This window comes from Calypte anna, chromosome 4A (assembly GCF_003957555.1).
Source record: "Calypte anna isolate BGI_N300 chromosome 4A, bCalAnn1_v1.p, whole genome shotgun sequence".
NCBI classification, from domain to species: domain Eukaryota; kingdom Metazoa; phylum Chordata; class Aves; order Apodiformes; family Trochilidae; genus Calypte; species Calypte anna.
This window is the reverse complement of record NC_044248.1, coordinates 28,374,739-28,392,730: the sequence shown is the minus strand read 5'-3', so window position 1 is coordinate 28,392,730 and position 17,992 is coordinate 28,374,739. Positions and strand designations below refer to the sequence as shown.

General features: G+C 38.6%; 1 protein-coding gene across 4 annotated transcripts; it reads right to left on the bottom strand.

Moving 5' to 3' along the window:
* Nucleotides 1-1,257: 1,257 nt before the first annotated feature.
* AADAT (aminoadipate aminotransferase) lies at nt 1,258-17,611 on the bottom strand. Of its 4 annotated transcripts, none has more exons than XM_030450215.1 (14): nt 17,486-17,611; nt 16,219-16,287; nt 14,409-14,577; nt 13,216-13,348; nt 12,508-12,582; nt 11,204-11,413; nt 10,638-10,703; nt 9,320-9,402; nt 7,960-8,056; nt 7,201-7,262; nt 5,413-5,477; nt 4,276-4,382; nt 3,522-3,623; nt 1,258-2,405 (listed from the first exon to the last, which is right to left on the bottom strand). In XM_030450215.1, exons 2-14 carry the CDS (start codon nt 16,283-16,285, stop codon nt 2,364-2,366), a joined length of 1,278 nt encoding a protein of 425 aa, XP_030306075.1. In that variant the 5' UTR covers nt 16,286-16,287; nt 17,486-17,611; the 3' UTR covers nt 1,258-2,363. The 4 variants fall into 4 exon arrangements, with proteins under 4 accessions (XP_030306075.1, XP_030306074.1, XP_030306076.1 ...); XM_030450214.1 differs by having other exon boundaries at nt 17,490-17,611; XM_030450216.1 differs by lacking the exons at nt 7,960-8,056; nt 9,320-9,402 and having other exon boundaries at nt 17,490-17,611.
* Nucleotides 17,612-17,992: the final 381 nt, after the last annotated feature.

Here is a 17,992-nt window from a genome sequence, read left to right as displayed (position 1 = left end):
CACAACATTCAGGGAAAAAAGAAACTCTATCTAAATTAAATTAGTTGATAGCAAAAGCATCTAATGTGCAGCAATGAACTGCATTTTGCATTCAACTAAATTAACATTTAGGTCTCAGAAAATTAGGATGTGTATTATTCAACATCAATATAAAGGTTGCTTAATAATGATATTTTTATTATGTGTTTTTAATTCAGGTCTGGCGGAATGAGAATATAAAAGACAATTTGATGATGACAATACCACTTGCCTGAAAACTAAAATCAGACTTAAATTATGCTTACATTTATTTCTCTGTCAGAATACATTATTTTAATAAAGCAGAGACATCATTCTGTTGTATAAAATTATTTTCTAAATTGAATTCAAGATAAAAATTGCCTTACTGATAGCAAATTTATAGTTTGTCTTCAAAGACAATGTTAGCACCCTGAAAGCAGCGACAGGATGGTGGGATCTCCCCACACAACCTGATTCATGGTGGAGCTAACCATTGCATACCACCAGCTTGTCTGCCTGCCCTCTGTGGCAGTCTCACCCCTGCTGTCGGGATCAGTGAGGAACGTGGAGATGTGGGCTGGGTTGTAGATGCAGTGGGTGGAACAAGAGACTCAGCCCCATGTTTGCAGCAAGACGGCAGGAGTGACATACAAGGTGGGACCACACCAAGTATTTTGAAGGGGTCTGAGCAGAAAGGCATCATGTACTGGTCTAAAATTGGAGAAAAGTACTCTGAAAATAATGTGGACTTGGATTAGAAGTTGATCTGGGAAAAGGGGAAATGATTGAGCTTGGATATGCTGTTCAAGAAGCTCCAGTGCGAAGCTGACTTGTGTGGGTGACTAAATTAAAAGGCTTGAGATAGGTAATGCTGAACCCAATAGAATGATCCTGCTGAAGGAGAGATGCTGGAAAATGCATAGACTCATGGAATGGTTTGGGTTGGAAGGAATGTTAAAAACCATCTAGTTCTAACCCCTCTGCCATGGGCAGGGAGACCTCCCACTAGACAAGATTGCTCCAAGTTCCATGCAACCTGGCCTAGAACACTTCCAGGGAGAGGGGGCATCCACAGCTTCCCTGGGAAACCTATTGCAGTGTCTCCAGCTTTCTTGCAGGCCCCCTTCAGGTACTGGAAAGCCACTGTAAGGTCCCTCTGGAGCCTTCTCTTCTCCAGACTTGGAACAACCCTAGCTCTCTAGGCCTGTATTTGTAGGAGAGGTGCTCTAGCTCTCTGATCATCTTTATGGCCCATGTTCTTCTTGTGTTGAGGCTCCAAAACTGGACACAGTACTCCAACTGTGCTAGTTTATGACACATGCCCTTTATAACTAGGGGGAAAAGAGGGAATAAAAATAATTTTAAGTGCTAAAACCATGACTCCTGTGGAAACTTCCAATTAAGCAAGGTGCCTGACTCTTATTTGGTTGGATTACCTCAAGTGCTGAAGGATTGTCTGGACTTTTGAAAACATATTTTTGAAATTCCATGCATTTGCACATACCAAGGGGTTATAGATCAAAACATTTCTCTATGTTTTCATTTTGTTTGGTTTATAGATCTGGAAGTGTCAGGGTATTGTCCACTATATCCCAGAGTTACTTATGCTCTCTGTTTAAAAACGTCTGACTGATTGGTTAGTTAAGAGCAGAGAGCAGTTCCTTCAGCACAAGCACATGCCTTTGCAAACCAAGGATTTGTAAACGCAGGTAAAGAGTCACAAACTGAAGTGGAAGCCAACAATCAGAACACCTTTTACAAATCAGTGAATGCACTGCAAATCTCATGCGAATTTGAAAGGACAGCCTAATTTTATGGGATCAGTTTCAGTTTTTTAGCATTCTTACATCAATTTGGTGTGACAAAACTTTACTATAGTTAAATACTGATCCTCAGATCTTCAAAACCACATGCCATACACTAGGACAAGAAGGCAAGTGACAGAAAACCAATTCCAACGTAAGGTGTTGGAGGAATGCATCAGTCAAGATTAAGTAATAGTGGCTAAGATCACCTCAGATGCAACTTCAGAACTAACTGGTTTTTTCCCTTTTCACAGCCCAAATGGAAAAAAAAAGTCCAAAACAAAAATGAGTTTAAGTCTAACATAATTATGAATTTGACAGGGAAGAGAACATTTTTTTTTTTGTTGATTTTAAATGTTTCTGAATTGGAATAAATTTAGTAATGTATGGCCCTGACAAAAAGAATTCGGCAAATTGTTTTTCACTCTTTTGGTTTGTGCTTTTTTAGGTGAAATGATCTAAGGAAACTCTTGATTTTAGTGTTCTGATGAAATCCAAATGCTAATAAATATTTTCTGGATATGATTTTGATTGCTGCAAAAACTCTATGGAGTGTTTTCACAAAGCTTCTTTTATAAGGTCAGCCAGTCTCTTGAAGGCCTGCAATGACACAAACATGGTTCATGCTAATATTGCAGCATTACTTCAATAGGCAACACATGCACAAACTCAGTATTTTATACTGCAAAATTCTGCTAGTATTCTCTTTCCTTTTAACATCATACATGGGTTTTGACTGGACAAAGCTTTCACTTTTCTGATAGAATATAAAATGCGGAGTTTTCTGCAACAACAACAACAAAAACATACATTGATGTTAAAAGGTTATTGAGAGTTCAGACACAACTAAACAGTCATACTTCAATATGACTAGTGATCATTGGTGAATATGTCTTTTAATTTAGTCCAAGAGCCTAGAGGCCCCAAAGGTGAAAAAAAAGGAAGAGCAGATCAGTAGGGAAGTATATTAAAGATATAATTTGACTGTCAACACTGTGGTTTTGAATTATTTTCACAAAGAAGGAATAAATAGAATAAATACACAGAAGAAGAAATAGAAAGGCAATAAAAGTGGTTATCAGTAACAAACTTTCAACTATACAACTACATACCCTGAACTGTTTCAAGCACCTAAGTCAAAAGAGTATTAAACCTGCACAAATAAATGTCTCCGATCTTCTCACTAATTTTTACGGATATTGAAAAAGAACATCCAAAATGTTCCTAAAATACATAGAAGATTAGTTCCTCAGAGATGAACATGTCAGTTGTAAAAATGAAAAACATTGTTTCTTATAAAGGATTGACAACATACACATAAATAGGTAATTCAGTGTTGGGAATGGAAAGCCCAGAAAATAAAAGATATGTGAGGCTTGCTAATGCTAAAGCAAATATCGAAACTTATGCTAGATTCCATAAAGCCTTCATGAATAAAGTCTGGGGGGACAAGTGTGAGACTTCACATGTATGAAATGCACAGAAAAATTTTAAGTGGTCCTAAAAATTTGGTATCTTTCAGGTCATTAGGATATGAGTATCTTGCCTAAGAACAGCTAATACTGCTTCAAAAGAACTGCTTCATCACCTAAGTATTCATAAAGCCACACTAACATTCAAGAAAACATAAAAGGAGAAGTATGTAAGGCCAAGGGAGCACTGTTATGTGAGAAACCGTCTTTATAAGAATGTAAAAGAAAAAAACCCAAACCTCACCAGATCCATCTGGGCTGGAGAAGACAAAGAGAAGGAGGCTCTGACATAAGAACTAGGCTCAGAACTGTCAATATTGAATGCTCCCCCAGGAACAAGTAGCACCTAAGAGAAATTTATTAGTCACCCAGTTATGATCACCCCTGTAGTTCTAAAACACTATGTTAAGTGAGATTTGAGAAGGCCCATGGCTGAAACTGGTATTGGGCCATGGCATAATACATTTCTTTTCTTCGAAGTGAGAAGCAAAAAAAATATGCAAGCTAGAATCAGACTCCCCTTACAAAATCAAAGGACTCTTACGTTTTGGTTAACTAGGCTGGTGGGTTACCTATCTGGCTTATCAGCACAATGCTGGGTGGGATGTAGTTTACTCAAAATACAGTGCTGGGTCTTGCAAATTACAGAACTAAAATCCCACTTAATTTCTCTTATTAAAAAGATTTAGTGGACAGCCATCACTCTTATAGGTACAAACATTAATAATATAAATATATGTTGTACATGACATATTGTACTATAGATTATGATGGTTAAATTTAAGTAAGCTGATTAAATATTAACATCTCAATACATATATAAAAATGTTTTATTAGTCACAATGTGGTAATGCCTGACCTGTGGATTCAGTGGTAGGACACTGCATGTACCCCTACTTTTTTATGTGTGTGCATATGTGCAGATAGATATAGTAAATTTATTTTATCCTTTCCTCATTTAATTTTAACATCATAAGCCATTAAACCATAGGCCATACTTCTTTCTGCAGAGCTTTTTCCATGATCAGCTGCTGTGTATCAGAAACACCTTTAATTTTGATCCACAAGAACATGCCAGCAGAAGGAGGGTACCATTCCGCCAAGTCTAGAGAGAGAGAAAAGGAAATCAAGAAAGAAACTTCTGCTCCACCTTCTCCATTATAGATTCAGTGATGTTGTAGATTTGTTGCTCCAGTGAACTCAAAAGGAATGAAGGTCACAGAGCCAGAAGGCCACTTGCTAAATTTCAAGTACTCCAGATGAAATCTGTGTGGGCTTACTGCACTTGTGTTGGTGTCCTCAATAGATTTTGTGAATGTGATTACTCTGAATTACAGAAACCCCACACATGAGCAAACTAAATTTGTTGATTACTTTCAGATCAAATTAAAAATCTAAAATATTTTTTCTGATGCAGTTTCTCTTAGTATCATATCAGTATCAACACTCTGATACTTGGGCAGTTGAGGCCGAGAGGGCCTAACTGGGTCAACAACCCATGGTTGTTCTCAGCCATGTAGAAAAAGAAATACTTCATATCTAAAAGAGTAAGTGCATTAGTGATTGTGTGGTGCCCAAATACCCATGTTCCATGGTAGTATCATCTAAGGTAAGTGGGCAGTTCTTAAGCAGTTACTGCTGATTCAACTTACACTGAGAAAAAGGAGTGACTACCTGTAATTGCGTTTTTGTTGATCAAAATCTTTCTACATTCAGTGATTAACCACAAAAGAGGACAATTGAAATTGATTTCTGACTAAAAAATTATCACTACTGCTACATTAATAGTATTGTCTTTTAAATTAAGGCCACTAAATCTAGCTATTTTGAGACAGAGATCATAAAGATGGAGATTTTAAATATAAAAAGTATTAGAACATAGTGGAGTGAAATATATCCTTGTTGTAAAACTCCATTACACAGTAATGGGGTGAGCTCTTTTCTCATCCCTGTCTCCTTGTCCCTTCAGAAAGGCATGAAAACAGCAGCACTAGGTTATATGTCCTAAGCATATTTAATGTCATTCATTTGCTTAGAGTGCTTATCTGTCACTTCAGTAAAGAGATGAACTTTAGTGATTTTTCTTGAACACAAAGATGATTAATACCTAATAAAAAAAAGTTGCACTCACTGACCTTTTAGCCACTTGTCAGCAGCAATGAGCATTGCATCCCGCTGTGTCCTGTAGAACTCCACCACTCTGAAAGTAAATTATCAGTTCAAAGTCATGATCCCACAGTGATTCAGAGTCCATTTGTTTTCAAGGGCAGAAATAGAGCTTTTCTACCTGAACAACCTAAGTGCACATTTAATGGAAATATGAACATATCCTGGATGGGTACCATATACAGTATACTGTGTGTCTGAAACTTTGTATATGTATCAGAGAAATCTTGAATGCCTCAACATGTCTCCAACAAAGCACTGATCAACAATGCAGGAGAAGTGCCTGTGTGGGAGCTTCTTAATCTTTCTGTAAGTCATGGAAACTATTTATTATATCCATTCTGTCTATTGTATCAGTGGATACAAGCCCTGTTAGCAATGTCTACCACACAAAACAGCATTACTGAAGAAACTGAAGGACTTACACTCAAAAACACAGACTCAGTATTTGTGCATTTGGGTTGAATTTTTGTAACAGGTACACATGTAAATGATATTTCACATGGTAAAAGTTAAATAATTATGATAAAACTGTTGTAACTATTTGATGGCTTCCCCTTTTCTAAGATTTTGACCTCTGGCACACTTTAAGTAAAGCTTTCAAATAATTCAGTCTCCCCCTTTCCTGGGGAAATTGACTTTGAGCCAAGTTTCAACATGGACATGTCTTGTGCAGTCACTTTTGTTGACATGAGACACCTTTGAGTTCTGCAATGGGAGACACAAGATAAATCCTGGTAGGGTTTGTAAGTCAGATGCAAATGATAGATGAAAATTGCAAAATCCCCTTCTCTATAGGGAAACCATACTTAGTCATTGGTATCATTTTACATTTAGAACTTTTCTATTACACTCTTTGAAACCATACCTTTGATTTCTGGATATGTTTTATTATACCTCTTAGACAAACACCCCCAGAGGCTTATATAGTTTTGGAAATCAGCCTACACATATTGCTATATTCCGTATGAAATGGGAAATCTCACAGTTTTTAGCACATCACAAATTGTATTACAAGTTTTTTTTTTTTTTTTATTGCAAGTTTTTTGCCTTCTGTTGTAATTTTACTTTGATTTTGGGAAGAAGGAGGTGATAAGTGAGAGATGTAATTAGACTGCATTTCTCTAACAGCTGAAAACTGAGTTAAAGTGTAGTCCAAGTTTCCCTGCAAAACTTCATGCTTCTCTTTCTGAAGACAGGCAAAGCCAGGGTTGGTGTGTGAGTGTGGTTTGGTTTTTTTTTTTAATGCTCATGTTTACTGCATGGACAACAGGCAGGTGTTCATGGGACAGAAGTGGCTTGTTAAAGTCAGATGTAAGAAATTTTTCCATACTTTGCTCACATTCCTGTTACAGGCCTAGGCAGAGTGTAGCACACTACTCACTGAGGTGGGAAGCTTGCAGTACTAACGGCATCCAAGTACAGCACATGAAATGAAGGATGGATACTTGAGAAACCATGCTCCTCCAGCATAACTAATGAAAAACAAGCCCTCTTGAGCTGTGGTGGACTTGCAGATTGTTGGTTGGTAGTGCAGTTTGAAAGCCCTTACTTACTTATCTGCAGTGTCACACTGAGCTTCTTCAGGACTCTTGCATGAAGACTGTCAAGTCTTGCTGACCTGGCTTATCCATTTGGCCTAATAAGGGTACATTGCCTCTGACCTATTTACTGCAAACTGTGTTTCATGTAGGGAGCAAGAAGCAGAGTGACAGATGATGGGTCTGAGTGACAGACAGCATGTGACATGACCCTACCTGTCTATATGCTCCAAGAAACCCTTTTCTCCCCATTGCTGAAGCAGCTGTGATACCATGATCTAAAAAATAAAACACATAATCAATATCATATTTTAGAAGTTCTGCCATCATAAAAAATTACATTGCCTTATTAAAGCATTATTAAAAGTTCCACACGTGGAAGAAATTGCATGTGGAGTCTCTTGGAGCCTTTTATAAACAGAAGTGGCAATTGAAGTCTGTGCTACTGCTCTCTCCAGGGATCATGGCAGTGTTTGGAAGTTGGGGTGAGAGGAACAGATGAAGAAATAAATATGGAAATCGAGGCGAAAAAGGCAATGTTACAGTGCTTTTACCTTCCTGTCCATATCAGCCTCTCCAGTACTGTCTCTGATGGAGCTGCTGTGCATTGAGGTGTGCTCAATATGTTCTTCACTGCTAACTATATAGGGGCTACAGCTGGCAGTCTGTTAGGTCATTGTAGGCTGCTAGTACTGTTCTAATTACACAGCAGAGTGGGGAAAAAACCCCCCAAACCTAAGTGCTTCCAATATAATCTTGATTCTTGAACCTCAAGGGCTAAGGGCACATTAGCTGTTATTTCCATGCATCTAGCTCTGGTTATAATTTCTATGGTGGTCTCTCTTCCTTTGGCAGAATTGACGATGTATGTGCTTAGTATAAACAAAACTGCAAAAGTGAAAAGCTGTTCATTTGAGGTTTCTTATGACTTGGAATCTTTTCTAAATACAATTAAATTGGCAGTTTGGTACTTGCCTGTGTGAAAGTGCTCGTGTGCATTGTTGAAACCTGAATGTGTAGAATAACTCTGTCGATAAGAGGCTTGGGACCTGTCAGAAAACCTATTCTTAACCTAAGAAAAAAACCAAAAGAGTTACTTCAGTACTACAGGAATGGAATGTCTTCACGTTACTTTTTGTGAGCTATGGTTTAACTTACAACTGGAAAAATACATAATGATTCCATAGTAAGGCTGTTTTATGCATTTAAGTTTATCTAGACCTTAAAACAGCTTTAAGGCCCAGGCTTATAAAGCTTAAGAGCTGAGTATCATGAAACAGAAACATTTAAGGGTTTTTAATGCTTATAGTAGTTTCTTAGTTCTGAGACTTCAGGCCATAACCTGCGTTTGCATGGTTTCCTCTACAACCATAAAGATTACATGAATCAAAGGGGAGGAGGGATAAGTTTTCAGATAATGAAAAATAATGAATGCTAAGGCTTTATGAAAACTAGATGGAAAATGGCAAAGAGCTTTACTCTTTCACTCCTTTTCAGTGCTGCAGAATAAATTGAATTCAGACTGATAAACTAATTTTCTTTTTTATTCATGCATCTATTCTTATGACCCATCTTTACAGACTGGCTGAAGTTTTTCTTTGAAGAAAAATAGAACCATTAAGCACTTTGACAAAGATAAAACTGCATCCTTCCTTTTTACAGTGTCACTTCTGAAAGTGCAGTCACACTTAGCATCATGATATCTCCTCATTTTCTCAGGGTTGGGTTATAATCCACTAGTGGCCAGTGCAGAATTCATACTACTTTCCTTACATATTAGGGTAATAAACAAAAACTAGTTAAAAATAAAATCTATTTTTACTTGTTTGAAATGGAAAACAGCCACCTTTGTTTATCAGGCAGGTGAAAACATCCTGAAAGAACTGTTAGGCTAGAAGATGAGAGCTTAGTATAACTGTATGAATAGTTTGTGGAGGATGATGTTATTTTTTTCTGTGTTACATGTTCAGGGAAACCATAGTTTCCCTGAAACTTCAGATAAGAAACAGAAGGAGAAATGGAAAAAAAGAGAGAAAAGCTCTTAGGAGTTCCAGAAACAGAACTGGAATCTAGCATGTGTATGTCTGCCTAAAAGGTATCTAGAAGAATGGGCTGCCTGAGGATAGTGATACTATCAGTATCAGAAGAGAGAGAGTATCTTGAGTTAAATGACTGCCAAGAAAACTGAGGAGGCTGAGAAAAGCTGTGGATCCAAAAGTACATTCCACAGATAGGTATTAGAAAAAACACTGACATGTCTTATAATTTTGGATGAAATATTAGTCTTGTGTCTTAAATGAACAGGCAATGTTGAGCAGTCTGAAGCTGGCCTTACCCAGATGAAAGAATTTTAGAGAAAGAGTCAGTCCTGATAACTCTGCCATCCACATCCATTGAGAGGAAAGTTGGAGCCCATGGCTTTGAAAAAAAAAAAAAATTCAAGATGCTAGCAAGGGTTATGATGGAATTATTTCATTCACTATGAAGACATAATTCTTAAATGTCTTGATAATAAATATTGCAGATCATAGAATCATATAATCATTAAGGTAGGAAAAGACCTTCAAGAATATTGAGTCCACTGAGGACTCTGTAATCCAAGATCTGCATTCCAAGAAAAAAAAAATGCAGTATCTTGCTGACAACTAATTGCTTAGGCTAGCTGTCTGAGATGTGATTACAATATTCTATGAAAGTCACCAAGAAATCAGCCTTGTTATTTTTTTGATGCTTAGCCCACTATCAGCAAACAAGTGTTCAAGTTTTGGTTGGTTGCCATGACTAGGAGAGAGAAAAAAAAATTTCTCTGCCAAGACTTTTTTATGGAGTAAATAGATACTGTGATTTCTAAGATGGGGCCTTGTAGCTTTCAGCTTCATCTTAAAAAAGGACCTTAGAAGATAATGACCAATTTTTATGACCTGTGTTCAGCACATTTTCCTTATCAAGAATTCTACTTTTACACCTCATCTTACGCTCTCTATACAAAGCTAAATAATCCTATCCAATGGGTAAGTAAAGTAGTTTTATTGTTTCCTCCCATAAAAACATATTTCAAAATAGAAAATACTGAATTTTAGCTTCTAACTGCTTTATAAGACCAGCTTTTATTCCTGAAGTTAGGTACTTCTGCAGAATGCCAGCACTTAACTGTTACCCATTTGGAGAAAACTTCCATGAAGGAAGGAAGCTGCCTATCTAGTACCTCTGAGTGGTAGCTCTGAGAACTCCCAGGTTCTCCAAAATGCAAGAGTAAAACTGCAACATAATAGATTGGGAGTAGGCAGCCTTCTATTCTATAAAGAAGAAACGGGGCTGAAAGGAACACAAGAGGCTACTATTTTCAAATGCTGCTTCAGTGGCATACTTGTTTTGCTCTCAAGGCAAAGTCTTATTCATTTTTTGATTACTGAAGGAAATTCTGTTCTGTATGAGCTTTAAGGAATTCAAATGGCTGATTGACAGGAATGATGGAATAAAATACCACAAAAGGCACAACAACTTAAAGTAGCACTGAACTGTGGCCTGCAACCACCTTGGTGGGACATGAAGACAGAGAAGCCAGGAAGAACCATGGCTCAAAATTCAGTTCATGCTTGGACCAAAGAAGAAGGTGTTATTAAGGAGTAAGAAAGACTCCTTAAGAAAGTTACCTTTTCAAACTGAAGAAAGTAGTAAGGATCATCTTCTATTATAAGGAAATCGTATTTTCTTGCAAGCTAAAGAAATCAATAAAAAATAAACACTCACTAAAACATAAAGATACTGTAAATTCAAGCTTTCCTATACCCTAGGCCTATTATCAAGTTCACATTATAATCCTAGCTCATTTACTGCCATTGAGAGAAGCTTCCAAATATAGAACTTAGACATCAAGCAACTAGAAGAGTACACACATTATATGCAGTACAAGGACATGTATATAACTGAAGGTCTGTTTCATGTAGTCTTCAAACTGTGCAGAAAACTTGCACTAAATCCAGTTTAAAGCCCATGGCAAAGATACCAGCCAGCAATGGGCTACTATTGCAAAAATTTACCTATTGCATTGTCCACCTCTGAGGAGTTGCAATGAAAAAACTTCAGCTCAAAAGAAGCTATAGGAGGAAATGTCTCCTGATCCAATAATGGGCTCCAGTGCCTCACACAGGGTGTTCTCATCTAAGACTGAAATTTATCTATTTTCACATACATGGTTCACAAGGCCCCAGCTACATACCTGGTAAATTTCCTTCTTGCGCTCTGTGGTCAGAGAGTTTCCTGTTGGGTTGCAGCCATTTGGAATAGTGTAGAGGAATTTGGGGAGTTGGTTGCTACGATTTTTTACATCTTCTGCGCTCCAAGTAGATAGAATTTTTTTCAGATCTTTTGGAATAATGCCATGTTGGTCACTAGGAACATTAATTATGTTACAACCCAAAGGTCTCAGCTGTTGATAGGAGGAACAGACTGTCACGATCTCATAATCTAGAGGTCATCTTTTTGTCATTAGCATTGCTAAATTTCATTGGTACACAGTATTTCCTACTTCTTTATGATTGTGTGAATTTGAGGTATGTTTTCTCAGAACTCCTTATGCTCGCACTGCAAATAATAAGTTCTGAGCGTACACTACTTCAGTGGAAGTGCCAGAACCATAAGCTACTCTACACTGAGAAAGGACAAAAAATGTCTTCTCAACAGATATAGTCAGAAATACAAGAGGAAGAAACGATGCTACTGCAATGATACATTCATAGAAGAATGAAAAAGTATAGGTAAAATACCAACATACTGTCTCCCCTCTGTGGAATATAAATTTGTACTGTGTAGCATTCTACATTTTAAAATAAAAATGCAAGTTGCTGCATTGTCAAAAGATATTCCTAACAAAGTATGGTTGATTAGACAAGATACAATGAAACTTAGCACAGGAAACAATAACAAAACTCCTTTTGATGAAAGGAGAGACTAGACTGAAGCTGTGGTGTGTGAATCTATCCTAACCATTCTTATATACAGCACTTCAGCATTTTGAGCTGACTTCAATGGAATATTGACTAAATTTTTTTCAGAAGTAAACTATGTAATTTTTATATAGTTCTATAATTTATATAGTAGTAATTCACACCTCCATAATTGATTATGGATGTTTCCGGACATTCCAATGTCACACTATTTATAGTTATGGTATAATCAGACTATGAAAAACTTGAGGCTATTGTGCTGGCTTTATACCCACTCGTTATAACTGCTTCACCCTGACTAGGTTGTGATGGCTTGCTTTCCAATCCTAAATGTGACCTTTGCTCTTGAATGCACTAATATTTGGAAGAAGAATTTCTGTCCTGGGAATAGCTTTTATAGAACTTTCAGTAGAAAGTTATGAATTAATATTTATGATCTTGACTGGACTAACACTAAAAAAAATGGTTCTTAGATATAGACTTGGCTGTATTTTAAAAAACAGCCTGCAGATCAGGTGCTAAATTGCTCTTTACTTCAAAGCTAACACTCAACATTTGGTAGCTAACCAATACTTACAGCTGCTAGTGTCCCAGAGTATGTAGGTGCATCCAAAAGGATGTTGTCTCCAGGATTAATGAGCATTTCAAATACCTGTGAAAAAGAGTATTTTAGAAAGATTGTTCCATTCTTGTACACATGCTTCATCCTTCTGACTTGTAGAGGGATTAAAATTCTTGATCAGATGTTTTTAATCGCCGAACCATTTTCTTACATTGTCTGAAAAAAACTATGAACAGATGAAAAAAACCTTCTTTAGAGCCAAATGAAGCTAGGTAATCAGCTATAGAATATGGAAAGACAGCTCTCTATTATACAGTAGAAACAGTGCTTCAATTAGAAAGGATCAGCTAAGCAGTAGTGAGAATGGACCGGAAGGGGTAATTATTTAAGGAAATCTAACATTATTAGAATTGAGTTATGGTAAAGCCAATGATGCACCTATGCACTTATTACTGCACTACTTCAGTAACATGCAGTGTTACCTGATAGTGTATTTTCTGGCAGGCTTTTTGGTCTACTTGAACATTCATACAGTTGTGACAAATCAGACTGCTGCAGCAGTTCTATTTGTTCTGCCATCTTGTGTTGGTAATGCCATGAGACGTATTTAACAAACTACCTTGCATATAGTTATATGGTGGCACTGAATACAAAATACAACAACAGAAGAATAGACATCTCTCTGAAAGAAATGCTTTCAAGATATGAAGCTTTGGGCCTTACTTTACTCAAGCCTTCCTGGCTGCCAGTTGTGACACACACTTCCATTTGTGCTTGCTCAGGTCTGTAGTTGGCTGTAGGGGGATTATGGATTTTCTGCTGGAAATTCTTCAGCCAAGACAACAGCTCTGGAATCCTGAAACACGAATAAAATAAGGTGTATCTAACACAGAGGTTGAAGCTAGGTTGTTCCTCTAAATCACTGCCAAATCTAGCACACTGTCCTGAGTCAGATTTCAACTGTCACACAGACTCACTTAAATGCTGATTTTATGACTGCTATATCAAATGACAAAAGAGATAAATGTTTCTTAGAGAAATGCAGAAGAGATGGACATCTGTGATCCATACACCAAACTAACATACTGAAATCTGGGCAGAAATTATTTCCCAAGAATGGAATACCCTTACCCTCCATGGAAATATCCATGGAGGCTGAACAGTATCCACTCCTAGGAGTGATATTTCCATATTCAAATGTGGCAGTGTGACAAAGCTAGTAATAGGCTGCAAATAATAAGGATTTCTGAAACAGATTTTTCAAAAAATATGTCTTAATATCTTGTAGGATGTTCATAAATAGCTGGGGTATTTAAAATACTAAGAAAAGTCTTAAATTCTCACTGATTAATGCCCTATGTGTCTCTTTAGGTGCCTAAATACTTTTGCAAACATGTCACAAGCCTGACTCAGTGCTGTTTGCAGTGGAGTTTACATGAATGCTAACTTGATACATAATTCTTGTACTAAAAATGACAGTACTATAAATATCTCTATTCAACTACCACAAGTAGTCCATACTGACTTTAACATACTGTATCAAATGAGAGCAAACCTAAATACTCCCGAATGTGTAAGCAATGTATTGCAATACAGTAGCTTTTCATGAACATCTTACTGCAAACAGGAAATGATTCCTCCTAGTGATCTAGGAGTCTCGATGTTCAAATGCTAACAGCCAGGCAATGCATTGGATTGACAATTACTAGTGCTACCTGTTTGGGGTTTTTATTAGTAATCTATTAAAAACTTTCCACTTAAACTGAAATGCAAGTAGTGAGACAAACTGAAAGAAGTTAAGCCTGTTGTTTTTGTGAAACAGGTTTTGCAAACAGGTTTTAAAAGCACAGGTGATATAATGCAAAAACAAGATCCTTCGATTTTGGTCTCGAATTGCACACAGCCCTGACAGATACCCTGCTGAGGCTGAGTACTGGAGAGCTCTCTTCATCAGATCTTCCCCAATTTCAACAGCAGTTCCATCTCCAATGGCAACAGTAGCCCTCTTAAATGGAAAAACGTTAGGGTTTGGTGCCCCTCCAGCCAGAGAGATGAGAGATGGAGGAGAAATCTGCATCAATTCAGCTAGAGGAAAGGGGAAAAACTTTGGTTACAATTTTACCACTGCAACACTGATCATACCCTTTAGTCAGTATATAATAGTTGTCCAGAGAAGTTTGTCCCGTTTTTCACTTCATATTTTAAAAGACTCAGGAACTGAAAAGGATTATTAGCTTTACACTCACCTTTCTACTTGGTGTGGGAGGGAGGGGAGAGGGAATGGAACATAGACTGAAACAAAAAGAGTTGTTTTAAAATAAAACAGCTATTTATAATTTATCTGCTTTACTATTATAAAAACTTTTTATGTCACTGATGTATTTTTAAGCTTCAAGGACTTAAAATCTTAATGACCTTCTGTTTAGACTAGCTTGGAATGATTTGCTTTGATTTTTGTTCAGGCTCACTTGAGCAGATGTGGCATTGGTGCAACTACACTGGTAGTTAATAATCTATGTATCACCGAGTTATAGCTTCTTCATAAGGGAGCGGGAAAAGCCCAGCTTTAGTGGCATAAACATTGTGTAAATAATTTCAGGAGGAAGAAAATGTTAACTTGTTTCAATGTCAGTTTCACGAGCACCCGGATCCAGTCTATGCAGCACAGAGTGGACCTTAATCCAGCAAGGGCACTTGATTGCATTAAATCCAGGAACTCACAATATAGCATTCATTCTGGCTTGACACTTTTACATCAGATATGGGAGAACAGATGATACCAGATCTGGCTTAAAGGCTCCTGTTATCAAGTTTATTGTCCACTATTAATTAGCAAACTTGAGCATGGGGAGTTAATTTTTATCAGTTCACCAATATGGGTGAGGTCTATGACTTTTGGTCTGGTGAAGAGATACTCACTTTGTCATCAAAACTGCAGTCTCAATCTGTCTTTCTGCACAAGCTGTGCTATTTAATATTTGTGTTATGATGCACATCAATGTATCACTTAAAAAAGTATAGAGACTGACTAGAGTGTTTTAGTTGACTTAGCTGTACCTGTATGAAGCATTTCAAGCAGAACAGCAAATGGCAGACCCTTATTAAGAGAGGAAATTGACCCCTGAAGACTTAACAAGTGATCTATGTCTCATGCTCTGATTCTGTCAAGTCCCTGTAGGTTTCAACTGAGTAAACAAGTAGGCAGTTTTCTATCTGTCACACAGAAGACTGTGTAACATGGTAGCCTAAGAACACAGTTAATACAGAAAAGTGTAATAACACTGAGGGGAGAGAGGTGATGAGGAACTTATAGACATTAACAGATTGAGAAAACTTAGGTGGAAAATAGCATTATGCTGTGACTGAATTTCAAATCATTAGTAGTTTCTTGTTTCTGGACAATTGGTGTAAAGTCAACAACAAACTGTGCCAAAAGCTCTGCTTCAGAGGCAACAGAGAATTTTTCAGAAACATGCTGAAGTAACAATACTATTTCTTCTGGATGGGTTTCTAAAATGGTTTGAGGCTATTAACTTTATTTTTCTTTATACCTGCTTGACATGTCAGCTTGACAGAAGTCAAAGCAGTTAACGGGCCTTGCTTGTCAGTTTACAGCATCCTTTTCTTTTAAGCATTTTCAAGTGTTTAGCCATAATACCCCAGTAAAATCCAGAATGTAGAATGATACCTCTCTAGAGACCCTGGAAAGAAGAGGTGTACACTTACTCAGAAGTCTTATTGGAGATGCTTTTCTTGCTGCACTCACAGTGGTGATGAATCTAGAGTAATTCATGTCTATGGGGAAAGAGCAGTTAGTTAGACTTGAAGCTGGAAAAGCGAACAGAAACTCCTGTGCTTTTGGTATCTGCATCTCCCACAATTTATGTGTCCAATTAGTCATCATTAGAATATGCAAATGAAATATAAGCTTATTAATGTTAAAATCAGTGTTGGAGTTTATATTTCTTTCTGAATCCAGGGAAAAGGTTTCTATTTTGTAGTCACAGGTTCTGTCACAGCCTCCCAATGATCAGGCCAGATGTTGCTGGTCTGATAAACAAGAATAGTCCTATAGATTTGACGTGGGGAATGTCTTGGTCCATGGTGAGCAGGAAATAATCTTTTCCCCTCCCTTTACAGCCACCTGTGGAGTTTTAAAGGCTGATGACAAATTTGAAGATCTGTCAGATCTTAAAACACCCATCAGCTCTTTTAAAAAAATAATCCAGCTTTATTTTGCTGTAGTAAGTACTGCATTTAAAATGCTTTAACCATTGCAAGCCACCACTACAAGTCATATCACTTCTCAAGATAGAGATGGATTTTTTTGTGAAGGATAATTAAGAATATCTTTCAAAATGCTCCAGATGAGCGTTTTCCCTTCTTCGGTGCCCATAGAGATTCAGAGGGTACTGAACTGCAGCCCTGCATGAAGCTTTAAGGCCTGTTCTCCCACGAAAGCTGCTCGCTCAACTCGAAAGGAGAGCACAGGAACAGACAGGCAAAGAGACCCTGTTATTTTGACCACTACTTCCTAGTGTATTTCTACTGAATCCACAGACAGTGGACAAAACACAGCAAACACGGGAACACGCAAGTGCTGGCAGTCATTAAAAATGATCTGTTGAACAGTACTGCTTAAATTAACCCTCACGCTTTCTAAAAATAACGTTCTTCTCCTCAAGCGTGTTTCCCCCAGCAGAGGCACACCGAGACCCTGCCGTAGCGGTGCTGGCTACAGACAGAGCCTCGCTGCAGCATTTCAGCCATCGCTTCCGCTGTTCCACCAGCGGCCGCCTCCGGCCGTTTCCGGGGATGTCTGAAGCAGAGCTTCTGCCCCCTTCCCCGAGAGGCTCCCGATATCCCGCACCGCTGCCCCCTTCCCTCAGGGGCCGCGCCGCGGAGACGCTGTCCCCAGAGCCAGCCCGAGCGATGCCACCCAACTACCGCTGGCTGCGGACACCCCGCTGGCGGCCGTACGGGCCTCACGCACCTACCGGCAGAGCGGCGCGGAGAAGGGCGGAAGCGGCAGCTGCTGCCCGTGCTGCTGGGCGTATGCGAGCCCGCGCAGACGCGCTCCGGGGTCGAGCCCTTATCGCCGGGCGGCTCCGTGAGCTGGCGGGGCCGTGGTCAGCGGGCAGGGTAGCCAGGCCAGGAGCTGCAGGCAGCGCGGCCGTGAGGCCAGCTCGGCTGCGTTTCGTTGATCGGATTTGGACGCCGATCTGGCGCGGTTTCGTGCGGCTCCCGCTTCAGTTCCTTCTCTGTAATGCCCTTCAAATGAAGGCTGGAGCCAGATGGGTGCGGAGAGAGGGGCAGTGTCGGGGGCAGCGTGGGGCTGCGAATGTTGATGGTGGAGGAAAAGAGAGGAGAGTGGGAAACGTAATTTTCCTGTCATCTGGGTGGATAGGCCAGTGTACCAGTAATGTTTGGTAAATAGGTCAGTTTTTCAGTTATTTGTTTATAAACCGTTAAAAGAGGCAGCACCACGGAGCAGAGGTAA

Excerpts from the sequence above, each read along its gene's own strand:
- AADAT (XM_030450215.1), bottom strand. The coding sequence starts at position 16,285 with ATGAATTACTCTAGATTCATCACCACTGTGAGTGCAGCAAGAAAAGCA. Across the intron at positions 5,478-7,200 it reads TTCTTGGAGCATATAGACAG|AGTGGTGGAGTTCTACAGGA; the intron begins GTAGGGTCATGT and ends ATTTACTTTCAG. Across the intron at positions 4,383-5,412 it reads TGCTGACAAGTGGCTAAAAG|ACTTGGCGGAATGGTACCCT; the intron begins GTCAGTGAGTGC and ends CTCTCTCTCTAG.